Below are 27,923 nucleotides of genomic sequence, written 5' to 3'. Positions count from 1 at the left end.
GAGCTTGCTGGATCAGGCCCATGTCCCATCTAGTTCAGCATCCTTTTCTCGCAGTGGCCAACCAGATGACCATGGGAAACCCGCAAAACACCCACGCCCCCCCCCCCACAGCTTTCTAAACATCCACATTTACTTGTATGTGGCAGAATTGGTTTAAGAAAGGGGTCCATGCCTCGGAAGGCAGGAAGGATCAACCTTCCTGGTGTAATTTTGCTAGTGAGTAGACAGGGAGGGAAAGCTAGTAAAATTAGGCACAGAACAGTTAGGAATAGGTTAGCCGTATTTTTTTTAGAGAGAGAGTTTGTTGGGAGTTTGCGTCTTGGTGCTATTTTTGGAGACGGTTCTGTTCAGTCTCCAGGGTGCCAGCTAGGAGGGTTTTGAAGGAATCTTGTGAAGGTTGCCATGATGCTTAAAGACCTGGATGTTTGCCAGGTCTGAAGCAGTCCACCCTCTGCCCAGCTACTGTGCTTTGTGGCCTGGTTTCTTAGACTTGCAAAAAAAAAACAACCCCATCTTACTGTGGTTCTTCTTATTTCAGTTCCCTGTTAAGTGCTCTTGAGTAGGGCTGGGACATATCTGGTTTTCAACATCGCGATACCTGTATATCACCAGCTAAATATAACGATGTCTCGGTATATCATGGTATATCTCTGCCGCAGTGGAGGGCCTTAAAATGTAAGGAAGTAGTAGATTGAATTATTTTTATTTTTAAAAAAACAGCTTCTGTATAATATATTTAATATATTTTCAACTTATTTATGAGTAATTTAAGCGATCTAAAATGTAAGGAAGTAGTCAATTGAATTATTTTTATTTTTTAAAAACAGCTCCTATATAATATATTTTCAACTTACTTACAAGTAGTTTAAGCAATTTACTAGTCGAGTTGCATCTGCTTCCCCACTCAGGGGGTCTAAGTGGAATCTGTGCATGTATATGCCCTGCTGACTTCAACTAAACTTACTTCTATTTTCCTGGGAGTAAGCCTCATTGAACTCAGTAGGGCTTGCTTGTGAGTAGCCACGCATTTGCTTGCACTGCTTACTGAAAAACACTCCCCATCATTCTCACATGATACCCAACCTCCCATTTCAGCATATGGCAGCCAGCTAAATCTTCTTCCCCTCCATTCTCCCCCCCCACCCCACATACAGAAGGGCCCCCCCAAAAGCCAATCAATCATCCCACCAATTTCTCCTTTTTTATCAAAGGGAGGGAGGGAGGGCAAACAAGCAAAAAGATAGTCTCCTTTAATTATTATTATTATTATTATTATTATTATTAACCCTTCATTTTTAATATGGAGGAAAGGTATTTGCGGGAAACCAACAACATAAACACCACCAGAAACTAAAAATTCTCCCCCTCTTTTTTTTCACTGGTGGGGGTGATTGTGAGGGAAGAAAGAAGAGCTTTTCAGTTCTTTGTTTATATTCTTTGTTTACTTTGCCATATCTGTTCAGCTGAGCTACCCCCTGGGAAGCTGTTAAGTCTCCACCTGGTATATTGTCTTGTTAACACACTTATCACAATGGTATTTCAACACATTCAAGGATATGGCGATTTATTCCACAGCCCTACTCTTGAGGATGCCTCAAAAGATAGGCATAGTGATTCCCCTGGGCGTGAGGCTAGTTCAGGTGCCAGGATTCAAATCTGGGGCCACCAGCTGCAACTCTTAACATGCTGGTGGCTACACCAGAGTGCCTGCCTTCTTCGTGGAGAGTAATTTGTTTTATAGAGCACCACTATCTCCATGGATCCTAACGCCGTTCAAATGATATAATAAACTTTGTCATAAATATATTCAGTTTGGAATGGGGCTTGGAGAGGTAAATAATGATCTGTTGAGATTTAGAGGGCCACTTATATGCAGCTACTCAGCCCGGCACAGGTTGCTGTATGCAGAGAGGAGAACAGGATCTTCAAGTAGGAATCAATATGCTTAACATGACCCAACAACGCTCCACACCAGGCATAGGCAAACTCGGCCCTCCAGATGTTTTGGGACTACAACTCCCATCATCCCTGACCACTGGTCCTGTTAGCTAGGGATGATGGGAGTTGTAGTCCCAAAACATCTGGAGGGCCGAGTTTGACTATGCCTGTTCCACGCAGACACGCAAACAGCTCACCACAGTCATCCAAGCAACCAACCTCTCGATACCAATGAAAATGAATACATGAACAGAAAGAGAACCTACCCACTATGTAAAAGAATAGGTTCAAATCCTGCCCCCAACAATAAAGCTGATTGGATAACCTTGGAGCAGTCAGCAGCATCTCTGAGCCTGACCCACCTCACAGGATCAGTTGTGATGAAGAAACTGGGAAGATGTTGCAAAGAATGTACACCCATCTGAAGTTTTGGAGGAAGGGCCATTCATAAATCCAATTATTATTGGGTGGTCCACTGCCCACAGCGGGTGGCGCTGTGGGTAAAACCTCAGCGCCTAGGACTTGCCGATTGTATGGTCGACGGTTCGAATCCCCGCGGCGGGGTGAGCTCCCGTCGTTCGGTCCCAGCTCCTGCCCACCTAGGAGTTCGAAAGCACTCTTAAGTGCAAGTAGATAAATAGGTGCCGCTTTATAGCGGGAAGGTAAACGGCGTTTCCATGTGCTGCGCTGGTGCTGGCTTGCCAGAGCAGCTTCATGACGCTGGCCACGTGACCCGGAAGTGTCTTCGGACAGCGCTGGCCCCCGGCCTCTTAAGTGAGATGAGCGCACAACCCTAGAGTCGGACACGACTGGCCCGTACGGGCAGGGGTACCTTTACCTTTACCACTGCCCAAAGTGCAGCCATTACTCTCATCCCCCTTGAAAAGACTGCAGGCTTTTCAACTGTCTTAAAAAGCAGAAAGCAATGAATTAGTTCAGGCTTCCTCAGCCTCGGCCCTCCAGATGTTTTGAGACTACAATTCCCATCATCCCTGACCACTGGTCCTGTTAGCTAGGGATCATGGGAGTTGTAGGCCAAAAACATCTGGAGGGCCAAGGTTGAGGAAGCTAGAACTAGTTGCAGCAGCTATGCCTTAGGTGATGGCAGATGGGTAAATAAAGGTTTTAGCCCTAAGAGGTGCAGTGACGGGAAGAGAGAGGCTTTTCTTTGCTATTACTTGCCTCCTTTGGTTATTTTTCTGGTGATTTTCAAATGCACCACTTTTCCGCCTGTTCAAATCGGCCTTGTTTTCTTTTCTTTTTTTGCTGATTCCTCTTTCTTATAGAGAGATGCTCATATATATATATATATATATATATATATATATATATATATATATATTCATCTTTGAAGGCAGAATAATCCCATCTTCTTAAAAAGTGTTATATCTTCCCTGTCCTTCTAAAGTGAAGGAGCGAAAGAGAAAATGTTCACATCAGCGTTCTTAACGGACAGGAACACACCTGTTTCAGATGCAGAAAATATCAGTGCCATTCATACGGGTTTAGGCCTAATGTGGGATATCAGGTGCAGTTTGCTGTGCCACGTTGCAAAAAATAAAAGTACCGTTTGGCCAGCAAAGGAAACACAACAATTAAGACAGAAGAAATGGGAAGTGGCTGAAGGAATGAGTACATTTTGCTCTAAAAAGAAGAATCCCTTTCCAGTCTCCTTGGGATGCAGGTGGCGCTGTGGGTTAAACCACAGAGCCTAGGACTTGCCGATCAGAAGGTCGGCGGTTTGAATCCCCATGACGGGGTGAGCTCCCGTTGTTCGGTCCCTGCTCCTGTCAACCTAGCAGTTCGAAAGCACATCAAAATGCAAGTAGATAAATAGGTACCACTCCGGTGGGAAGGTAAACGGCGTTTCCGTGCGCTGCTCTGGTTCGCCAGAAATGGCTTAGTCCTGCTGGCCACATGACCCGGAAGCTGTACGCCGGCTCCCTCGGCCAATAAAGCGAGATGAGCGCTGCAACCCCAGAGTCGGTCACGACTGGACCGAATGGTCAGGGGTCCCTTTACCTTTAAAAAGAGGAAACAGAAGCCGGCCAGGCAAAGTGAGGTAGACCACTTCAGGTAGAACAGCCTTGGAACTTTGGATGGAGGGCGGTATGCAAATTAAATTAATTACAATTACAACAGTGCTGTTTTTCTAGAAAAAGAGGTTCCCGGAATCCACCGTGGACGCTTCCCTTGTTCTCTTATAATAGCGATGGCGCCCACCTGAGAGGTGCTGGAATCGAGTTCCATCGAGTTCCGGCTGGGGAGGAGGGAAGCCCTGGACATGATTAACTTAGGTGGATTAATTTCACGAGGTCTACTCTAAGTATGGCCAAAGTAGGATGCCACTCCCTGTCTATATTAATGTGGGGGGAGACATTGTTTGTATTTGTATACAGTGGTACCTTGGTTCTCGAACTAAATCCATTCTGGGAGTCTGTTTGATTCCCGAAACAGTTCGAAAACCAAGGCTCGGCTTCCAATTGGCTGCAGGAGCTTCCTGCGCTCAATCGGAAGCCGCGTCGGACATTCGGCTTCCAAAAAACGTTCACAAACCAGAGCACTCACTTCCAGATTTGCGGCGTTCGGGAGCCAATTTGTTCGGGAGCCAAGCCGTTTGAGTACCAAGGTACCACTGTACTTTGAGCTTTCAAACAGCAGCAGGAAGGAGCTGAATTCTGACCCTACTGAGGATTCAAGGGGGATGGAGCATCTCCCTGCCCCCCTCCCCAAAAAACCCCACTCGGGTTCCTTTCTTCTCCAGCAATGAGGGAGGCTGCTGAACAGCTGTGTTCTGTTTCTGAAAAGCTTTCTGTATCTGGTTAGGCAGACCTGATGGAAATGGCCGCACGCTCTGCTGCCAGCATGGATCTTGCATTCATGCACAGTGGGCAGGGGGAGCGAAAGGAGTCGATTTTGCTGCTTCAGACCAAACCTGCACTCTGATTGTGGGTGGTGATTATTATAGCCGGCACTTCAGAATCTGCATTATTTCCCTCGGTGCAATGGGGGCCGCCTCTCCTGTCGATTTGACTAACAGAGGCTGCTGCTCTTATCTGCCTTTTGTTCCGTAGCTCCAAGCATTGAGGGGGTTTCTTTCTCTCTACACACACACCCCCCCCCCCCGCTATAGGGTCTCCGCCAACACTGCGAGAAGCAGCCAATCATGCTCAGGGAAGGGGTTCGCCATAACAAAAGCTTTGGGGAGTGAACAGGGCTAGTCTGAAGGATGGAAGGAAGGGGAGTTTCTGCAATCATGGCTGCTGTCCTCCTCACGGTTCCCTGAGTGGGAAAATAGCAGCAGCTTTCCTCTGGCGCTGATGCGATCCAGCTAGCAAAATGGCAGAGAGTTGTCGTGGCCGATGGGGACTGTGCGTGTGTTACAGCACATTCTTGTGGGGGGGTGTTTTGGGGGGGTTGCCCCCCCCCATTTTTAGCCGTATGGCTCTCTCAGGGAGAAGACAGACCATAAGCATTCAAAGGCGGCATGTAGAGCCTTTTCAGACGTTCCCTCACAAAATTAATGATCGTGTCTCACTGGTCCTGCGGTTGTGTCTCTGATGGCTCAGCTCCCCAAACCCCAATTTTTATATTGGGGGGCAGAACCATAGAGGAGATCCAGCTCTTGGCATTTAACAACCCTGCCTGATCAAGCCCACCTCACAGGGTTGATGTGTCTTGAGTTCCCTGGAGAAAGGGACAAATACAAATGTGAGCAATATTTTTAAGCACATATTTTTGGCTTGTACATAATTGCCAACCTCATTTCCACTAAGGCGACCAGACAGGGAATTGTTTTTAACTTGGAAGAGATGAGTGCCTTTTTTTCTTTTTTTCTTGAAGGCCATCAATTGGCTAAAACTAACGTGCAAAAGAAAAAAATCGTAAAGAAGGGGATTTTAAGGACAGAGATCTAGAATTTGTGGGTGACCTTTGCTTGCCATGCCCAAAATTGTGGTCTCCACTTTCCTGCTCATCCCTTTTTCCCCATCTCATAGTTCTGAGGGGCCTTTCAAGGCATCTAGTCCACCTCCTTGCAGAATGAAGGGATCTTGGAACAATATCGACCTTGACATATTTTGCTTGTTCCCAATTTCCACAACATAGGAAGCTGTAGTTAACTAATAGCAGAAGTGAAAGTCTCAGAACTCTGTGCAGGAGAGGATGGAAGAACGTGTGATTCCAAGAGAGAGCTCATTACCGTTGCACAAAACTATGATTTATTGCAGCAGCCACATGCAGTCACTGCATTTGAGCCTTGAAGCTCTTGTTTGCAAAAAGATATACCCCTAGATATTTATAGATGGCCACTTGATCAATTTTCTGACTCCGGTAATGCTGTTTTATCTTAAATAAAACTTTGACCCCAAAAGAATGTAAAAACATTGTGCCCCCCAAAAAAGCTAAGCAACTTATGCCTCCCGAACCCCCTAAAAACGGGGCTTTTCCCCTCCCTAAATAAAAATGGGGCTTTTCCCCTCCCTAAGAAAGCTCAACAACTTTGACCTGAACCCCCCAAAAACGGGGGTAGATCACTGTCAGTTTTTAATTCCACTAGTAGATCGCATTCTCTTGGAAGCTGGCCACCTCTGTCCTAGTACATTTCCACAGTCAGTTTCTCATGCGAGCAAATATTTGCAGATGTTCACATTTCCCCCTGAAATGAAAGCGGGGGTTCCACCAAGTGCCAGTCACATCGATGTGTGTTTGTACACAGCTACCCCATTTTAAGAACATGAGAAGAACCTGCTGGATCAGACGAAAGTCCCATCTAGTCCAATTCCCTGCTCCTGCCAACCTAGCAGTTCGAAGGCACCTCAAAGTGCAAGTAGATAAACAGGTACCGCTCTGGCAGGAAGGTAAACGGCGTTTCCGTGCGCTGCTCTGGTTCGCCAGAAGCGCCTTAGTCATGCTGGCCACATGACCCGGAAGCTGTACGCCGGCTCCCTCGGCCAATAAAGCGAGATGAGCGCCGCAACCCGAGTCGGTCACGACTGGACCTAATGGTCAGGGGTCCCTTTACCTTTACCTAGGTACCGTATTTTTCTGTGTATTAGACAATTTTTTTATATAAAAAAGAAATGCTAAAAATTGGGGCTCGTCTTATACACAGATAGTGCAGGGGGGGCGGTCGATTGGTGGCAGCCGCGAGCAGGAGATTGTCAGCGATGATTGGGTGGTTGATTGGTGGCTGCGGCAAGGCTGCTGACGATTGGCTGCTGCTCCATCAATTGGATGTGTGATTGGCGGCTGCTTTTGACAATTTCCTTCTTCTGCAAGGTGTGTGATTGGCAGTGGCAGTCCTGCGGGTGAGCGATTGTCGGCAATACCTCCCTAAAAAAGCTCAACAACTCTGTGCAATCCTTCCCAAATAAGCTCAACAACTCAGGGCAATCTCCCCCCCCCAAAAAAAAATAGGGGTCGTCTTATACACAGGGGCGTGTTATACACAGAAAAATATGGCACTTATCTCCTTGGCTCAGGGGATCACATAACTCATGGGTAGGCAAACTAGGGCCCAGGGGCCGGATCCGGCCCAATCGCTTTCTCAATCCGGCCCGCAGACGGTCTGGGAATCAGCATGTTTTTACATGAGTAGAATGTGTCCTTTTATTTAAAATGCATCTCTGGGTTATTTGTGGGGCCTGCCTGGTGTTTTTACTTGAGTAGAATGTGTGCTTTTATTTAAAATGCATCTCTGGGTTATTTGTGGGGCATAGGAATTTGTTCATTTCCACCCCCAAAATATAGTCCGCCCCCCCCACAAGGTCTGAGGGACAGTGGACTGGCCCCTTGCTGAAAAAGTTTGCTGACCTCTGACATAACTCCATACTCTGATGAAAATAGGGACTTCCTCAGGGATCAAATCAGAAATCCAGGACTGTCCCTGGAAAATAGGGACACGTGGAGGGTCTGAACTGGCTCATGTACCAGCCATATGCATGTTTAAGGAATCCCTGAATTGGCCAGCTGCATTGTCCATTATGCTGTGTTCTTTGAAATTTGCAGCCAGTCCTCCCTTACCGTCTGACTCATTGGACATTTGGTAATGAGCCCACATCTGTTTCTTTCCAACAGATTGACGAACTCCCTGAGGGAGCCGTGAAGCCTCCTGCAAATAAGTACCCTATCTTCTTTTTCGGGACTCATGAAACGTAAGTGAACAAACGTACAAGCTTTTAAAAATATGCTTTTAAACCATTTGAGCCCGGTGCTTCTCTTCAAATATGAGCTTGCTTTGAAATTGGTAGGAGACTGAAGTTTTCTGCATTAATTGAGGCTGCAAACAGCCTGTATACTTCTAAAGCACATTCACAGCACGTTCGGTGCCTCAAAGAATTCTGGGCTCTGTAGTTTCTGGGAACTGTAACTCTGTGTTCAATAAACCACAGCGTCCAGAATTCTTTAAGGGAAAGAATGTGCTTTTATAGGGTAAACTCTGCCTAAGACTTTCCCCTCACTATGGCCTAGACCAGGCTTCCTCGGCCTCAGCCCTCCAGATGTTTTGAGACTACAATTCCCATCATCCCTCACCACTGGTCCTGCTAGCTAGGGATCATGGGAGTTGTAGGCCAAAAACATCTGCAGGGCTGAGGTTGAGGAAGCCTGGCCTAGACTAATCCACTTAACAAGACAGCGAATGTACTGTAATTTTATTTTATTTTTTAAAAATACATATGCAATGAGCAATTACCGTATTTTTCGCCCCATAGGACGCACTTTTTCCCGTCCAAAAATGAAGGGGAAATGTGTGTGCGTCCTATGGGGCGAATGCAGGCTTTCGCTGAAGCCTGGAGAGCGAGAGGCATCGGTGCACACCGACCCCTCTCGCTCTCCAGGCTTCAGGAAGCTATCCGCAAGCCTTGCAAGCCCGGTGGGAGTTCCCACGGGCTCACAAGGCTTGCGGGCAGCAGCCTGCAGCCTGCAGCCCCGGCGAGTGTCCGCAAGCCTTGCACGCCCAGCGGGAGGTCCCGCCAAGCGCGCAAGGCTTGGGGCGGCAACCTGTCACCCGAAGCACGGGGAGCCCTCCGGAGGGCTCCCCGTGCTTCGGGCGAGTGTCTGCAAGCCTTGCGCGCCCGGCGGGAGGTCCCGACGAGCGCGCGAGGCTTGGGGCGGCAGCTTGCCGCCCGAAGCACGCGGAGCCCTCCGGAGGGCTCCCCGTGCTTCGGGCGAGTGTCTGCAAGCCTCGTGCGCCCGGCAGGAGGTCCCGCCGAGCGCGTGAGGCTTGGGGCGGCAGCCTGCAGCCCGAAGCATGCGGAGCCCTCCGGAGGGTGCCCCGTGCTACGGGCAGGTGTGCGCAAGGCTTGGGGCGGCAGCCGAGGCTGGGGGGGGGAATAATTTTTTTTATTCATTTTCCCCCCCCAAAAAAAAAAAACCCCGAGGTGCGTCCTATGGGCCGGTGCGCCCTATAGGACGAAAAATACGGTAAGTAGCAATTCATCACTATATACAAACAATATTTTAATTGTATTTTTTTTACTGCTTGGCTGTTTGCCACCTTATGTTTCTTGGGAGGGAGGGAGGGCATGACAGAAATGGAACAGATATATCTAAGGACCACAATACCTCAAGGTATGAGCATTTATTGTTTCCAATCCTAACCCTGCGGAAAGCCATCTAATTAGACTTTAATTTGATTTTGACCTGTTTTTAGGAGGTAATTTAATTATTGTTTGATTTTATATTGATTGTTATATATCTGATGTTAGCCGCCCTGAGCCCGACTTCGGCCAGGGAGGGCGGGATATAAATACAAATTATTGTTATTGTTATTGTTATTGTTATTATTATCAAGGACTGCCTCTGCCCATAGGCACCAACCCTGCAATCATCACCTTCATCACCTTGTGTGCCTCCTCCACAAAAGGTCTGGAGGGTGGCAACGCAATAACAGGCCTTTTCTGTGGTGACGCCACATTTGTGGAATGCTCTCCCCAGGGAAGCTTGCCTGGCGCCTTCACTGCATATCTTTAGGCACCAGGCAAAAACGTCTCCTAGGCCTTTGGTTCAATATACAATCTATGGCTCTTTAAATGTGTTTGTGGGAGGAGCCTTATTGGTTTGTTTTTGGTTTATTACACATTTTGTATTCTCATTTTGTATTTTTCTATTGTGAAACACCCTTGGATCTTCAGATGAAGGGCAGTATACAGACTTAATTCATTATAATTGTAACAGGGCAATTTTTTCTAGAAAAAAAGGTGCCGGAACTCACCATGAATGCCTCCCTTCTTCTCTTATAATGGCAGTGCTACCCATCTGAGAGGTGCCGGAACTGAGTTACACACACACACACACACACACACACACACACACATATAAAGTTGCTTATGAATACTTCAGTGATGTTTATAAATCAGGGAAATGTTTGTGTGTTTTTTAAAAAATGCATTTTTATTCATTGAAATTTTTGAAATTCACACTACAGTGGTGCCTCGCAAGACGAAATTAATTCGTTCCGCGAGTTTTTTCTTCTCGTGAGTTTTTTGTCTTGCGAAGCACGGTTTCCCATAGGAATGCATTGAAAATCAATTAATGCGTTCCTATGGAGACCGCTTGCCAGGCTGGCGGTGCAGAGAAGGGCTTTTCTCCCCACCACAAGCCTTCAGGACAGGTACGGGAACAGAGGGGAAAGCGCGCAGCGCTTCTCCTCTGTTCCCAGGGCTTGCGGTGGGAGGAGGGTTTTTCCTCCCCACCGCCAACATTCAGAACAGCATTCTGAATGTTGGCGGTGGGAAGGAAAACCCTCCTCCCACCGCAAGTCTTCAGGACAGCCATTCGAAGGCTGGCGCGGGGAGAAGGTCTCTCCGCCCCACCGCCAGCCTTCGGAGGAGTCTTCCGAAGCCTGGCGGCGGGAGGAGGTCTCTCCGCCCCACCGCCAGCCTTCGGAGCAGCCTTCCGAAGCCTGGCGGCGGGAGGAGGTCTCTCCGCCCCACCGCCAGCCTTCGGAGCAGCCTTCCGAAGCCTGGCGGCGGGAGGAGGTCTCTCCGCCCCACCGCCAGCCTTCGGAGCAGCCTTCCGAAGGCTGGCGGCGGGAGGAGGTCTCTCCGCCCCACCGCCAGCCTTCGGAGCAGCCTTCCGAAGGCTGGCGGCGGGAGGAGGTCTCTCCGCCCCACCGCCAGCCTTCGGAGGAGGTCCGAGGACAGTGGGGAAGATGCGCTGCGCTTCCCTGCTGTCCCGGAGATTTCCCTATGGGCTTTCGTCTTGCGAAGGAAGCCCATAGGGAAATTCATTTTGCGAAGCGCCTCCAAAACGGAAAACCCTTTCATCTAGCGGGTTTTCCGTCTTGTGAGGCGTTCGTCTTGCGGGGCACCACTGTAATATATAGCAAAATTCTGCATAAACAACGTATGGCTGTGCTTGTTACAGGAAGGTAGCCATGTTGGTCTGCCATAGTCAAAACAAAATAAAAAAAATCCTTCCTGTACCTTAAGAGACCAATTAAGTTTGTTATTGGTATGAGCTTTTGTGTGCATGCACACTTCTTCATATAAACATATGGCTGTGCATTATCATTGCACTTGCCCAGTGGACCTGTGTTTGTGGGGAGGTAGTTGATGTAGTAAGGGATGCGGGTGGCGCTGTGGGTTAAACCACAGAGCCTAGGACTTGCCGATCAGAAGGTTGGCAGTTCGAATCCCCGCGACGGGGTGAGCTCCCGTTGCTCGGTCCCTGCTCCTGCCAACCTAGCAGTTCGAAAGCACGTCAAGTGCAAGTAGATAGATAGGTACTGCTCCGGCGGGAAGGTAAACGGCGTTTCCGTGCGCTGCTCTGGTTCGCCAGAAGCGGCTTAGTCATGCTGGCCATATGACCCGGAAGCTGTACATTAGCACCCTCGGCCAATAAAGCGAGATGAGCGCCACAACTCCAGAGTCAGCCACGACTGGACCTAATGGCCCGGGGTCCCTTTACCTTTACTTATCTATCTATCATCTATCTATATATTGTTAGCATTATTATGAGTGCTGTGTTTTGCCCCTGCTCCCCTGGTGTTCGTTCAACCAGGCGTTGAGATTTGCTACCAGTTTGTGACTGTAGGTTATTCCCTTACATTTGTTATCCCAAATCGTATTTTAGAAACAAGCTAAAAATACACGTCTTGATCTCGTTTGTTTGTGGGGCCACCATCCTGCGTACCAGGGAGGGAAATTTCTGCAACGGATTGTATTTTGCTCCCCACTAAGCAACCACAAGACGAGCTCAAAGGTCTTTCAGAATGCCAAGGAAATCGGCAACGTTTATGTGGCTAAAAGATTTTATAAATGCTACCCCAATATGGACAGGCAGCAAATTGCAGGCAGCTGGAAGTGGCAATTTGCAGTTTCACCACAGGAGGGCAGGTTCACCTAACATTTAACTGCAATAGCACTGCAGAGTGTCCTAATCATAGAGTTAGGAAGCAGTGCAGAGTTAACATACACCCACTGGTATCGTTTGGGATCTTCTTGGCTTACCAATACATACACAATGCATAAATACTATTATCAGCTCTGAGATCTTCAGATGTTGAGAGGGATAAAACTGAAGTCTGAAATAAGTGCCTAGATAATTTATTTAATCTTGGCTGATGGCCAGCATTCTGTCCAAATGTAACCACTGGGACTGGAACCAGGAAGCAAGATTGTAAAGCAAAATAAAAAGTAGGAAGAGCGAACCAACATTGCAAAGTGCCCTTATTTAGATTAGTCACGCTTAAACGCTATTGATATTAATGAGGCTGTGGTTAGGCTCTATTGAGACATCAGGTCAAGCAATGGTTAAGGAAACTGCATGGTATGTTGTATGAATTGACAAACCCATATTTTCTCCTTGGTTACAAAAACAGAATCAGCAGTTTAAAGTGAGGCTCGCAAACCATAGTCTGTGCTGACTATGGTTTGTTGTGATGCCTGACTTGACAAACCATAGCACCTGTTGCTGTTCCTCCTCCAGGGCTACAGCATCTGAAGACTACATTGCTGAGCAGACAGAAAACAGAAAGCAGACATGCAGGTCCAAACTATGTTTTGTTTGACCACAAGCCATGGTTTGGTATTGTGATGTCTGAACAAAGCCACAATCAAGACTAACTAGTTCCATTTTTCATGGGACCAATTTCTCCGAACAATGACTATCGTATTACTGTACCTAATATAGCATATGAAACTACCATTTGACTGTCATTTTCATTAAACCACAGTGCATTTCTGGGGCCTAAAGATCTCTTCCCATACAAAGAATATAAAGACAAGTTTGGGAAATCGAACAAACGAAAAGGATTTAACGAAGGCCTGTGGGAAATCGAAAACAACCCCGGTGTCAAGTTTACTGGATACCAGGTAGGAATGGTTTCTTTTCTCTTTTAGCTTTTCTCAGCTAAGCCTCTCTCAGGGCACATTTACCAAAGTACAGACAATTTTGGGCCTCAGTGGTGTCTAGAGTTAGCAGGAAGCATCTTACAGCAACAATGCCTCTGCGCATTGAGTTATAATATGCCAAATCCATCATGATAATAAGACTAGGTCTTATTGAGAATCATCATGTTTTCTGTTTGGGGTTTAGAACTAGCAGTGTTGGCTCCAATTGTTTGTTTGTTTGTTTGTTTGTTTGTTTGTTTGTTTGTTTGTTTGTAAAGGCTGTGCTTTCCTTTCTCCCTCTCTCTGGGCCCAGTCTGAGGAAAGACAAGTTAGAAATACAATAAATATTAAAAATGCCACAGGATTTGATAGTGAGCAGAGATCTCAAGTTCTGGAGAAGCAGAGCTTTCATTTCTGATTTTTTTTAGAAGGAAGAACAAGTGTCTGGCCCCTGTGGTTGAGAAGCTATGCCAGGAAGTGTGGGGGCAATTCCTGCTGAAATCTCAGATACCATTGAAGTGTGAAAATAAGATTGCAAATGGTTGGGGGCCCTTCTGGGTCCTTCTCATTGTCTTTCATCCCTCCGCCTGTCAGATCTAGTAAAAAGAGGTTAAATTTTGGAGCAGCAACAACAAAATGTCAATGGCAGCTTCCACACTGCTTGGTTTAGTGACTTGTTATATGACACCTGTACAATGGCATTAGCAAAACAGTCAGTCCTTCACATTTTCCCTGTTCATAACTCAGAAAATATTTCATTTTTCTTTTCCTTTTTCCCTTTCTAATGGTACTTTTTTAAAAAAAATCCCCTGGTGCAGATAAACATCCCATTGCTATTAGGGTCAGATTATGGCCTGCGTAGATTGGTCAGCCATTTTCTAGATTGTGGTCTAGCCACTGTCTCCTCTGTAATCTCTCTCTTCTCTCTAGGAACCAACTCTATCACTTTAACCTTCCCTTTCCCCAAAACAGCACCAACTTTTTATCTGTTTTAAGTACATTACATGGAGGTTTTGCTATCTGAACACATACGTTCTCAAGAAATCATTTGTTAGGTGAGCGTTTGCATAGCGAGTTGCCAATTTCCATTGATTCCTATGGAAACATTTCTAATGCGTTCCCAACCATGGAATTTTGACTCCCAAATTAAGAAGAAAAAAACCCAGGGAAATCCACTACAACTTTGCAAAAGACAAGGAAGGAAGGAAGGAAGGAAGGAAGGAAGGAAGGAAGGAAGGAAGGAAGGAGGCAGGCTCCCTTATTCATCTGATCTCTCCCACCAGAGTTTCTGGCAAAACGACTGCTGTGGACCAGAAAAACACAAAGAAATAATAAGGCTGTTTATTTGTACTACACGCAGGTCCAGCTGTTTGGTTATCTGAATCTGTGGTGTGTATAGCAAAATTTGGGTACTAATTCATCGCGTTCAGATGAGTGAATTTTCATAGAACGAGCATTTGGATAGCGGGACCCGCATGTGTTAGCACTGAGTACGTGCCGCTTTGTTTAGAAGTAGGCAATCTGTTCAGTAGGGCTGTTTCACATCTGGGTAGAATGGTAGAAAGTGCCCAATATCTCTAAATCAGTTTCTCCCTCATATGGGATGTTACAAAGGCCTAAACAAGCTGCAACAATTTGTCTCATTCCAAAGGCAATTCAGCAACAAAGTTCATCAGAAACTGAGGGGGAAGGAGGGAATACGGCAGACGCCAGCAGCGAGGAGGAAGGTGACCGGGTAGAAGAGGACGGGAAAGGCAAAAGAAAGAACGAAAAAGCGGGCTCAAAACGGAAAAAATCCTACACTTCGAAGGTAATTCATGAGGTTTCCTCTTGTTGCTGTTTCCCATATACAGTGCTTTATTTTTTTTCCAGCAGTATGGAATAATGACACTGATGATGATGATGATGCAATGTCACATTCCTGTTATGTATTCAGTGGTCTGTGTTTGCCTGAGCTTGAGTCTGGACCAAGGATTCTGAGCCCCGTGTTCTGATTCGATACATGACATCCAATCACAGAACATTTCAGGATTTGAGCGTCTGCCATTGGCCCTTAAACTCTGAGTCATGATTCGCAGCTTGGAAGTTTAGACAGCCAATCACGTTGGGAGTGTCCCAGGCCTTCATGAATGTATATAGGCAGTTGCTTTGCCCCTGTTGTCCAGCTCTGTTAGTACAATAAACGTTCTTGCTGTTATCACTCTGTCTTACCTCATGGGCACCCACTTCAATTCCCATCTTAACAGGAGGACTTCCAGGGGCTTACTACAATAACCCCTCATCTTATGTGGGTTCGGTTCCAAGGGTTCAACTTACATATGCAAAACTTGCATATACCCAGCCCTTGGAGCTGCTCTATGGCTAGTGGGTGATCTGAGGAGAGAGGGCATCCTTAACACTCCCAGAGTTGGGGTGCCAAGTAGGCCTTGCAGACAAGGTGGAGAACTTTAAAGCTCTTCTCAAGATGGTTCTGTTTGGGCTTGTTGTTGTTGTTGTTGTCGTTTAGTCGTGTCCGACTCTTCGTGACCCCATGGACCAGAGCACGCCAGGCACTCCTGTCTTCCACTGCCTCCTGCAGTTTGGTCAAACTCATGCTGGTAGCTTCGAGAACACCATCCAACCATCTCGTCCTCTGTCGTCCCCTTCTCCTTGTGCCCTCAATCTTTCCCAACATCAGGGTCTTTTCCAGGGAGTCTTCTCTTCTCACGAGGTGGCCAAAGTATTGGAGCCTCAGCTTCAGGATCTGTCCTTCCAGTGAGCACTCAGGGCTGATTTCCTTAAGAATGGATAGGTTTGATCTTCTTACCCAGCACAAAAAGAGCATTTAAGCTCTCCATCAGTCTCAATGGATGACCTCAGGCCTGTCGCTACCTCTCAGCCTAAGTTACCACAAAAGGCCATAGTGAGAGTGGTGAGGAAATGGGGAGAATGGTGTTATGTACTGAAGTTCTCACACTGGGCCAGCAGGGGGATACTGTAGATAGTTCAGGTTCACATATGCAAATAAGGGATCGAAAGTGACATTCAGTGATTGGATAGTTACAGAAAGTTGTTACAGTTACGTTGTACTGGAGCTCTATATAAGCAGGCTGGCTGAACCCTTCAGTTCAGTTCTGTTCTGACCTGTGAATAAACAAGAGCTGTTTGGAGAATCGCTGTGTCGTCTGATATGTTCACCCACAACTTAACAAATAATATCTGTCACCTTCAGCACCTTTGAGGAGAGTTGGGATATAAATGTAATTAACAATATTGCACCCGCTTCAGAACAACAGGGGACAAAAATGGAAATGAAACTGAACCCAGAAACTGCCCCGTCAGAATCTGCTATATTCTCACATCCAAGTAAACGATGCTTAAACACAGGCTGTCTTCTTTTCTTCCCCCCTTGATGGATATACTTAGAAATCTTCCAAGCAGTCACGGAAATCTCCTGCAGATGAAGATGACAAGGACTGCAAAGAGGAAGAAAATAAGAGCAGCTCCGATGCTGGGGAAGCAGGCAACGACACAAGAAACACCTCTTCAGACTCGCAGAAAACTAGTGAAGGGGTAAGGGTTACTTTAATGCAGGCCATGACATCTGAAGCATTCTAATGTCGCTTTCCGCAGCCACAACTTCTCCCAGAGAATGCTGGGAAGTGTGGTTTGTTAAGGGTGCTGAGAATTGTGATTCGCCCTCACAGAGCTGTAATTCCCAAAGTGGTTTAACAATAGGGTTGCCATACGTCCAGAATTTCCCAGACATAGCTGGAATATGGCAGTCGGAAGCAGTGTCTGGGTGGAAATCGCTGAAATGTCTGGGGAAATCCAAATGTACAGCAACCCATGTCGTAAGTATACCGTATTTTTTGCTCTATAAGACTCACTTTTTCCCTCCTAAAAAGTAAGGGGAAATGTGTGTGCGTCTTATGGAGCGAATGCAGGCTGCGCAGCTATCCCAGAAGCCAGAACAGCAAGAGGGATTGCTGCTTTCACTGCGCAGGGATACCTCTTGCTGTTCTGGCTTCTGAGATTCAGAATATTTTTTTTCTTGTTTTCCTCCTCCAAAAACTAGGTGCGTCTTGTGGTCTGGTGCGTCTTATAGAGCGAAAAATACGGTAGTTTTTGGCGAATTTCCTTTGGGCAAAACTAAAAAATAGCTCAACAACTTTTGTGTCCGGATTTTCACTTTTTGAAATATGGCAACCCTGTTTAACAATCAATTCCTCTTTCCAGGGAACTCGTGAAAGTGTAGCTCTGTGAGAAGAAGTGGGGTCTTACAGCAGCTCTCAGTATGATTAACAAGCTACATTTCCCAGGATTCCTTGGGGGAAGCCAGGGCTCTTTAAAGTGGTATAAAAGTGCTTTAAATGTATTGTGTGGCCATAATCTGGTGGGACCAGATGCAGTGGGATGGCGCTGTATTAAAAGAATAAATAAACCAGCTATCAGTGGGGGCACGGTCATTCCAGAACTACAGATGTGTCACCCCCATAGCACAGAGAAGATGCATCATGATTCGTAATTATCAGTTGCATGGGTGTCATTTTAAAAGTAAATTGCAGGCGGGGGGGGGCCTTAATCTGGATTGTAGCATGTGGTGTAGGGGCCTTTCACCTTCCCTGCCCTTCTACTGTGGTCAGGCTGTATCTGCTATTGCCACTGGAATACAGTCAAACCTCGGTTGTCAAACGTAGTACCCCTAACTGTAGAAATTTAGTACAGTGGTACCTCTGGATACGAAACGGATCCGTTCCGGAGCCCTGTTCGCATCCTGAAGTAAACGTAAGATGTGACTGCACGTGCGCGGGTCACGTTTCGCCGCTTCTGCACATGCGCGTGACATCATTTTGAGCGACTGCGCGAGCGGCGAAACCCAGAAGTAACACGCTCCGTTACTTCCGGGTCGCCGCAGAGCCCAACCCGAAAATATTCATCCTGAAGCTACTTCAACCCAAGGTATGACTGTATATTGAAGAGAGGCCTAGTTTAAGAGTCATTCACCCTGCCCTTATAAGCTTTCAAGGATATTAATAATATATTATTATTTTATATAATATATTATTCATACCCCACCACTGGGCGACTCCCAACAGAATATTAAAAACACGATGATAAAACAACAAACATTAAAAACTTCCCTAAACAGGGCTGCCTTCAGATGTTTGCTAAAAGCCAGATAGTTGTTTATTTCCTTGACATCTAATGGGAGGGCGCCACCACTGAGAAGGCCCTCTGCCTGCTTCCGTGTAACCTCATTTCCTGCAGTGAGGGAACTGCTAGAAGGCCCTCAGAGCTGGACCTCAGTGAACGATGGGGATAGAGACGCTCCTTCAGGATCCGGAAGAGGGTTTAGTTAGACATAAACTGCAGATGGAAATGTACATCTTTTTCTATGGCCTCCCAGATGTTCTGGGATGAAGCTCAACACCTGGAGGACCATGCCAAAGGCCTCACTTTGAAAATGTTATATCCAATTGATAACATAATGCTGATTGAATTGTTTGCATGCGTATTTGTAAAGGCATTCATATATTCTTCCTGTTTTCCCCCCAGACTTAACCAACATATTGACTGCTGCATATTAAGGGAAGACACAAGAAGGTTACATGTTTGGTTGTCTAAAATTCTTGGATTTGATAGAAGTCAGCACATCTGTTCATCAGCAGCATATCTGTTCGTATGCACATTTAGGTCACATTCCTATCCACCCTGTTCTCAGAAACGACTTTCAACTTCATTGTTATCTCCCCAACCCCCAGGGGTTCCCTTTTCTGAACGTCATTTTATTTAATCGCACGCGAAACAATAAAAAATATACGCTCTTTTCCAGCAAATGTGACATGCAAGAACATTGCCAACGCGCCCATCATTGACACCTCCTTTCCCCCCCCAAAAAAAACAAAGGGCCAAAACTCCAAACTTTAAACCGTTTTCTGAAATTTCCTTTTCTTTTAAAAAAAAGCAGTAACATTAAAAACGTTTGGAAATAAAGTGCCCTCTGGTAAAGAACCGCAAGAATCTTTATTCTGCTTGCAAACCATGACTTTAAAAAAAAACTCTTTATCCATTCTTGGTGTATTATTACTTTTTTTTTACAATTGGTTTGAAAACAGGGGTGGCCAGCAGATGGCGCAGAAGCTAGATTTCGTTCCTTAGGCAGTTTCCCGTGCTCCCCTCCCCCGCCAAATTCCAGTCAATATAGGGCAAAATATTTGCTCACAATTTCGTTTGTAAGGAAATTTAAAAGAAGAAGAAGAAAAACTATTTTCAAGTTCTATGACATAGGAGATATTTCCCCATCTCTCTTTTTTGGATTTTTTGTATGCGACATGTAAATGTACATATTTGTATGTAACGGTATGCCTGATCTCCGTAAAGCCCTCGAGTCAAGATGGCGCCATCTTGAATAAGGATCCATGCCCATTCATTCATGAAACAATCAAATTTACATGCAGAAAAATACCCACGCCCAAAATCACATGCTATATAGCCACTGTCTGGAGAGTAAAAGACTCCCCTCCTAGAAGACGTAAGAGGGCCATCTCTGTTTTAAAACCTGGCAAAATGTACTTGAGTTGCGTTCCTGCTCAAAAAGTCCATATTGTATGAAAATACCTTTCCTTATTAGACATACCTAGCTAGCTATACTCTTAATACTTCTCAAGGTCATGGTGTAACGTAAATTTCTCTGACTTAGTTCTTATATGTGGAGTTAGTGAAAGTCTTTTGTGTTTCTTTAGATGAATACAAGGAGCTTTTTTTCCCCAAAGCAAATTTGAGCTTTTTCGGATGCCTTCCATTTTTTTAAACAAAAATAATAATTACCCTATGGGAAAATAAACCAAAACATCAAACTGAAAAGCAGAACCCAACCTGAAAGGCTTAAAAAGGAAAAGAAAGAAAGAAAAGATCCTGCCATCATTTTTCTGTTTTTTCCCCTACTTTCAAAACTAGATCTAGACTAGTAAGTAAGCATTCCAAAATCCATTATTTTGTGTACATTATTGTTGCTATTGTGAGAATAGAGAATTTTATTTATTTTTCAATGCCAGCTTTTATTGTGAAAACATATGGGTTTAGTCCAGTTTTTATCAATCCTTGTTATGCTTGTCCTTGGAACATCTTTCGCGTACTCAAGGTTTGTAGTTGAAAAGTTTACTGTACAAAAAAAATAAAAAATCATGGGGAGGGGGGAACACAAGAAAAAAACCACAAAAAACTATTGTTTTTACAGAATAAATTTATTGGAATGTGTATCAGGAGTAAGGTTTGAGGTTGTAAGCAGCTAAGTTAGCGTCGTATTTGGCTTCATACGTGTAATAATGTGAGGTATTCATGTAACTCGAGTATTAAAGCAAAGCATTCTGTTATCGTTGAGTTCGTTCTAATAAGAGCACCAATACAGGGAAAGCTTTCTTGTTTCTGTCCCTTTGCTTTTCTTACTTACGAGCCTCCGTGTGCATCAAAAGCTCAGAGAATCGCGTGCTGTACATATAAAAGAAGTCTCACCTGTCACATAATGGCGGTAGCCCAACGTTCTCTGTCCGCCAGCGCAAAGGGAGAGTTTTACCATTGCACACCTGAGGAATCCAAAGTTGTGCAACAGATTGCGCCCTTTGTTGTGCAGCGAAGTCGCCAGCAACCTCCTCCTATATTCCTTTGCACAAGCACACCCCACTAGCACAGAACATTTCTGCAACAGAACAGATAAACCACCACGTGACCTCAACTTAGCGCTGTATTGGATGCACCCCGTAATCCATGGGTAGGCAAACTAGGGGCCAGATCCGGCCCAATCGCCTTCTAAATCTGGCCTGTGTACGGTCCGGAAATCTGTGTTTTTACATGAGTAGAATGTGTCCTTTTATTTAAAATGCATCTCTGGGTTATTTGTGGGGCAGAGGAATTTGTTCATATATTTTTTTCAAAATATAGTCCGCCCCCACCACAAGGTCTGAGGGACAGTCGACCAGCCCCCTGCTGAAAAAGTTTGCTGACCCCTGCCATAATCACTTGCATGCCTCAATATGCTAAGTGTGGTAAATGAGCGGTCCAGGGAATGGGGGCTAGTAAAAAGTAAAGATGAAGGACCCCTGGACTGCTAAGTCCAGTCAAAGGCGACTATGGGGTTGTGGCACTCATCTCGCTTTCAGGCTGAGGGAGCCAGCGTTTGTCCACAGAAAGCTTTCCAGGTCATGTGGTGCAATGGGACACCTTGAGGGAAGCCATAGCGCACAGAAAGGCCGTTTACCTTCCCGCCAAAGCGGTACCTATTTATCTACTTGCACTGGTGTGCTTTCGAACTGCTAGGTTGGCAGGAGCTGGGAAAGAGCAACAGGAGCTCACCCCATCGCGGGGATTCAAACTGCCGACCTTCTGATCGGCAAGCCCAAGAGGCTCAGTGGTTTAGACCACAGCACCACCCGTTGTCCAGAGAATGGGAGCTAGTCCAGGTACAGGTACTCGCACACATTTGATTTTAAAGTTTGATGCCTGGTGCCAGAGGATTCACGTTCTACCACAAGTGGAAAACCTGCACACTATGGCCATGTAGGAACCTGACATCGGGAACTGCAACTTCAGAAATAAAAGAACAACTTCTGGCAATCCCTCAGATAATGATGGAGAGAAAAGAGCATTAGCAAAGCCCTTCTAGAGCAGACCAGAGACCCCACAGCAGCCAACAAGAGACCTATGGAAAGCCCATAGGCAGGACAAGGCACCCCATTTCGACTCCCCAGCAACTGGCAATCAGAGCCATACAGCTTCTAATACAGTGGTACCTCGGGTTAAGTACTTAATTCGTTCCGGAGGTCCGTACTTAACCTGAAACTGTTCTTAACCTGAAGCACCACTTTAGCTAATGGGGCCTCCTGCTGCCGCTGGGCCACCAGAGCCCGATTTCTGTTTCTGGGTTTTTTTGCACCAATGTGCATCACTTGCTTACGCAGAATGACATTTGCCATTTTATTGCCCATTGTTCACCCAGTTTGGGCACATCCTTCTGAAACTATCCCTTTTCGTTTAAAGCGCCTTGAACAATCTGGCATCATCGGCCAACTTGGCCAACTCACTGCCTGCCTCAAATTCAGTGTCATTCATAAATGACTTCCTAAATAACAAGGAGCCGGAAATGGTGGAAGGGAGCTGATGATGAGACTAAGGGAAGAGGAAACTGCAGTCCTGTAATACAATCTGGCTGGGGTGAAACTGAAGGTCTGCCACTATAAACCCTACAGAGTTTTTTCTTCCTGTGTAAGATAATTTACAAACTTCACCAAAACAGGCATCTTCCTCAATCAGCGCTGGGCACGTAGCAGGATGGAATCATGGCATGGGGTGAGAGACGTACAGTGGTACCTCGGGTTAAGTACTTAATTCATTCCGGAGGTCCGTTCTTAACCTGAAACTGTTATTAACCTGAAACACCACTTTAGCCTATGAGGCCTCCTGCTGCTGCCGCGCCACCTGAGCACAATTTCTGTTCTCATCCTGAAGCAAAGTTCTTAACCTGAAGCAATATTTCTGGGTTAGCGGAGTCTGTAACCTGAAGCGTATGTAACCTGAAGCGTATGTAACCCAAGGTACCACTGTACTGGAGGAGGTAGAACGTTGCCTTCATGCCTAGTAACCTTTCAAAGCCTGGTTACTTATCCTCCATCAATATGTCCGAGCCTCTCTTAAATGGTGTAACCTTTACTCAGGGATAAGTTTGTTTGCCCTTTTCTGAAGCTTTCCCAGCTCTATAGTATTCTTTTTGAGCTGCGGAAACCAGAGTTGAACCCAGTACTGTACTCCAGATATGGTCGCACCATAGATTTGTTCAATCTCGTTTCAGTCGCAACCCCTTTCCTAATGATCCTTGTTGTGGAATTTGCCTTAAACCTCCAAATGCAAAGTTGACATTTTCTTTGAGCTACTCGCCATGACTCCAAGGTCCTTTTCGTGGTCAGTCACCGCCAGCTCAAACCTCATCAGTGTACATGCGAAATAAGGGTGGTTGGGTTTTTTTGCACCAATGTGCATCACTTGCTTACGCAGAATGACATTTGCCATTTTATTGCCCGTTGCTCACCCAGTTTGGGCACATCCTTCTGAAACTATCCCTTTTCGTTTAAAGCGCCTTGAACAATCTGGCATCATCGGCCAACTTGGCCAACTCACTGCCTGCCTCAAATTCAGTGTCATTCATAAATGACTTCCTAAATAACAAGGAGTCGGAAATGGTGGAAGGGAGCTGATGATGAGACTAAGGGAAGAGGAAACTGCAGTTCTGTAATACAATCTGGCTGGGGTGAAACTGAAGGTCTGCCACTATAAACCCTACAGAGTTTTTTCTTCCTGTGTAAGTTAATTTACAAACTTCACCAAAACAGGCATCTTCCTCAATCAGCGCTGGGCATGTAGCAGGGTGGAATCATGGCATGGGGTGAGAGACGTACAGTGGTACCTCGGGTTAAGTACTTAATTCATTCCGGAGGTCCGTTCTTAACCTGAAACTGTTCTTAACCTGAAGCACCACTTTAGCCTATGGGGCCTCCTGCTGCTGCCGCGCCACCGGAGCACAATTTCTGTTCTCATCCTGAAGCAAAGTTCTTAACCTGAAGCAATATTTCTGGGTTAGCGGAGTCTGTAACCTGAAGCGTATGTAACCTGAAGCGTATGTAACCCAAGATACCACTGTACATAGTAGGAAAGGGCTCAAGACAGATGCTGCTTTCAACATAGGGATGAAGAAATCCAGTGCCGTTTAGATTTTAAGGGAAGCCCACTGAATTCTCACTTTCCACATGTGAACCGAAAAACACATCTTATGCTTCAAAATTCGTACTTCTTTGAATTTTGTGATGCAGTTCTCCAGCCAAAAATGAGGAAAGTGTTTGTAAAAACGCGTATGTTTGTGAAAACAACATACAAAATTAATTGCAATAGGAAAATTGTGAAAATCAGGCAAAATCAATTACAACAGAGTATACGTATCTGGAGAGACTTGCACTACCATGTTGGCGAATCTTAATGAAGACTTTTTAAAAAGCATGCGGAAAAGTGGTGATCTGAGCCCAAGTCTGGAAAAAAATGACAAACGACAGAAACCAAAGGTTTGTCCATCCCTATTTCAGCAGCTGCTTGTGAGTGGCCTAAGGGGTATCCTGGAAACAACAACAAAGTGACAATTGAACACATAAAAACACACAGTCCGTTGCCTTCATTTCACTAAGTGCTGAGCTTACAATTCTGGAGGCGCAAGCAGAGGGATTCATAGCTGATTTGTGAGCAGCAACTTTAAAGCTTTACACTGCCAGTCATTTCCTTGTTCCAGCAGTTCTTTAGCCCTCTGCAAGAACTGTCAAAACTTGTGCTTGCCAAATCCAGGGCTTATGAGGCCTTTGCAGCAACTCTTAGATCTGCTGCCCATTTGTAAGCGAGCCCTGCATTTACATAGTTGCAAGCACCTTATTAAGAACTGCAAAAGCTTGCAAAGAAGCACTGCAGCTGAGAACTGAATGCATCCTCTGACTAAACCACGACTGCTACTCTCTCTGTCCACTGCTCCCAACCCAGTTCTTTTGCTCCCTCATTTGCAAGCTGCATTCTGCGTCAGGTGCATTTGTTCAAGAACCACTGCCGTGCCGTCCCACTTCCATCGCGCCGCTCAGTGCAGCACCTGTCGCTGCTCGTTTTATTATCCTTTCACATCGCGGCATCTTTTTTACACGGCGCTTTGTAGCGGCGCGTATCAACAATGGGGGGGGGGGACAGGTCCCTGATCAGGTTGCAAATCTGTTTGTGACCGTGGAGAAGAAGAGAACAAAGGTAAGGAAGGAGCAACTTAAGGGAGTGAGTGGCGGCTATCAGCAGAGGCAGCCAAACACATATTCAGGTTTCATTTCAGCCAGGGGTGTAGACTGAGGTTTAAAGCAAACATGATGGTATCTGCAAGAGTCCATGGATTGCTGGAAAACTCATGGGAAGGCTGGGGACATGTAGGACCATTTAAAGCGGGGAGATGACTTTGAGACGAGGGATCAAATGCAAGCCTCCAGGTCATACCCTCCTCTAATGCTTCTACCTGGCTGGAATATATCACTGGAGAGACATGCTGTCAGCGCTGCCCAAGGTCCCAGCTCACACAAGACCAACGCTGCTTCTTCCTCAAGTAAAAAAGTCTTTATTGAAGTTCAGTTTCATTTCCAGACGCGCAGCGCGCAACGCTACGTCTATGCCCTAGACCGTAGAAGTCCCATCTGAATCTCCTCCCCCCTGACACCAGCTTAAGATTCTAGCCTTACTCCACCTCTTCCTCTGTTCCTTCTTTCTCTGGGTCCTCCTGCTAGTCGGAGTTTCAGCCCTCCTAGATTCTTCTGACGCTGAGTCCGCCGACTCTTCTCCCCCCCTCCTTCGGGCTTTAGGACCTGGCTCCCAATCCGGGTTTTCTGCTGTCCCACGCTCCTCCACATTTGAACTTGGCGCGCGCGCGCAGCCTCCCACTTTCCTTCTGACCGTTACACTTGTGTCACTGCTCCCTCTTTCGGGGAGGCTAGCTGGACCTGGCCTTCCCTCCGTTTCCCCACTCCCCGATGGGGGCGTGGTTACCCCTGACTCATCTTCTCTCCCCGCTGGAGGAGAAGCTGGTCCTGACTCATGTGACTCTTCCCCCCCACTGTGCTCTGGTGGGGGAACTGGTCCTGATCCTCCGCTACTCCTTTGGGACTCCCCTCTGGTTCCTTGTTTATGGAACGTCCCCCCTGGGACTCCCCTCGCCCTTACCATAGGCGCCCCCTCCTGGGAATCTTCTGATTCGCTGGAGAAGCTCATGGAATCTCTCGGGCCACTGTCATATTCCCCTACGCTCCCCTCTGATTCCTCTCCTCCGCTCTCTATTTGCTCTCTCCCCTGCTCTTCTGCTCCTGAGCCTCTGACACATGCGTATGTATAAAGCTAACCCATGTGTCGTGGACTAGCTGAACACAAAGGAATAGGGGAGGAACCAGCAGGGTAGCTCCCAAGGGAAGAAGGCTCAGAGCCCTGGGGTTGGTGGTGGGACCACAATGAGTGATCAGAGGGAAAAGACTGGAAGGAGGAGGTGTCAGAAGCTGAAGAGGTAACAGTGTTTAGTGGGCAAAGCGCAGAGATGAGTCAGGCTGGTGAAGAGGCATGGGTGTCTCCCTGTCTTGTTGTGACAAGCTCCCTTCCCCACTGGTCTCCCAGAACCAGGAGAGGCATGAAGCAAGAGGAGCAAAGGCAGGCACGCCAGCATAGTCTCAGATTGCTTGGGGGAAACCCTGCAGAGGAGACTTAGGCAGCTGTGGGAAGGTGGGGCCCTTCAGTCTCCACAACTGCCTCACAGGGGCAAGATCTACCAAAGAAGAGTTGCTGTGCTCATTAGGCCTGGCATTCCTGGGCAGATCCTGTCTCTTCTAATCAATCAGTTACTGTGTGTGATTTATTGCTGGCTCGCTCCTGGCACTATGGCACAAATGGGGCATTTACATCCCTTTCCCTGCCTGCTTTTGCCTCTGGCCCCACCTGCACTAGAATGTGGCCCCTGGAAGGTTGCCCACAAGGGAATACAACCCTGGATCTGAAAAAGATTGCCCACCCCAATTTAAAGTTTGGCATGCTTCAACACCTATGCTTTGCTATTCTCCAAGGAGAAGAGTTTTTCTCCCACCAGGAGAGGGGAAAAAAGTTTCTGAAGTAGAGGAAGGTTTAGTACCTTCTCCTAACCACCCAAAGCAGCCTCAGCTGGATGATGCATTTAATCGGACTGTAACAGTTTAAAGCCAAAGTTTTTGTGGGGGATGGCAGGGTGGAGATGTGTTTTGAGGACTTTGAAAAAGCAGAGAGAGGCAATACCCTGCAGGCACTCTGAGAGAAGTCCAAAGAACTGGGACAGCAAAGAAAAACGGGTGTTGTGGTTTAATGGAGAAGACTAGGGCAGCCATCTGGAGGAATCCATGGCGATCTCTTCTGGGGATTGAATTGTAAACAAGTATTAAATAAAAGCCACTTTGGTCTTTTACAAGAGTGGAGGGCAACAGGCAACTATTAATATAGGATTTGTAGAATTTCTGGCAGCAGTTTTTTTTTACCTTCACTATACTGAAGCAGAGATATATGGACTTCTGCAACCTGGTACAATTTGCACTGCAACAATCCGCTCCAGCTCTACCATTGTGCGGAAGAGCCCGAGACGTGCTAAAAAGTGACCAAAGGGGCCAGAGATTTCCATGCCAAATAAGTTTCAGTTCCCCAATTACTCGTGTTAAATTCAACAGTGAATAAAAAAATGTCCAAGAACAGAAACGGAAGCAAAAATTGCCAACATTTGCTCACGTATCCGTGTGCAAACTGGAAATCAGTCCAGAAAATGTGATCAGTAGTCACTGCTGTTGATGCTGCAAAATTATACATAATTGATTATTCCCCCCCCCCCCAAATAAAACCTGCACTGCGATTCCTTCACTTTGAAATGAATGGGGTGGAATAATGTAATGATGATATAACTTATGTAAGTTACATGACTTTGCCACAGTGGAAATCAAGATGAACAACATAGCTGTTGGCATAAGATGAACTGCAGTGGAACAGAAACTGTGCTGCACAGGATGAAACAGTGGAACTACAGACGATACCTTCTTACATCCCTTGTGGTGAACTATC

The 27,923-nt window shown here is 46.3% G+C and overlaps 1 protein-coding gene across 1 annotated transcript in view; it reads left to right on the top strand.

Annotated features, from left to right (window-relative positions):
- The window catches only part of HDGFL3 (HDGF like 3), a 46,951-nt gene extending 28,092 nt beyond the window's left edge, over positions 1-18,859 (top strand). The window contains exons 2-6 of the mRNA XM_053364422.1: positions 8,017-8,093; positions 13,118-13,256; positions 14,926-15,084; positions 16,680-16,826; positions 18,813-18,859. Coding sequence (XP_053220397.1) covers positions 8,017-8,093; positions 13,118-13,256; positions 14,926-15,084; positions 16,680-16,826; positions 18,813-18,818 — 528 coding nt within the window. The 3' untranslated portion in view covers positions 18,819-18,859. The remainder of the gene's footprint in view (positions 1-8,016; positions 8,094-13,117; positions 13,257-14,925; positions 15,085-16,679; positions 16,827-18,812) is intronic.
- The last annotated feature ends 9,064 nt before the right edge of the window (positions 18,860-27,923 follow it).

This window comes from Podarcis raffonei, chromosome 14, assembly GCF_027172205.1.
Source record: "Podarcis raffonei isolate rPodRaf1 chromosome 14, rPodRaf1.pri, whole genome shotgun sequence".
Taxonomy (NCBI): Eukaryota; Metazoa; Chordata; class Lepidosauria; order Squamata; family Lacertidae; genus Podarcis; species Podarcis raffonei.
Note: the sequence above shows the minus strand (reverse complement) of the source record. Positions and strands in the feature narration are given on the sequence as shown.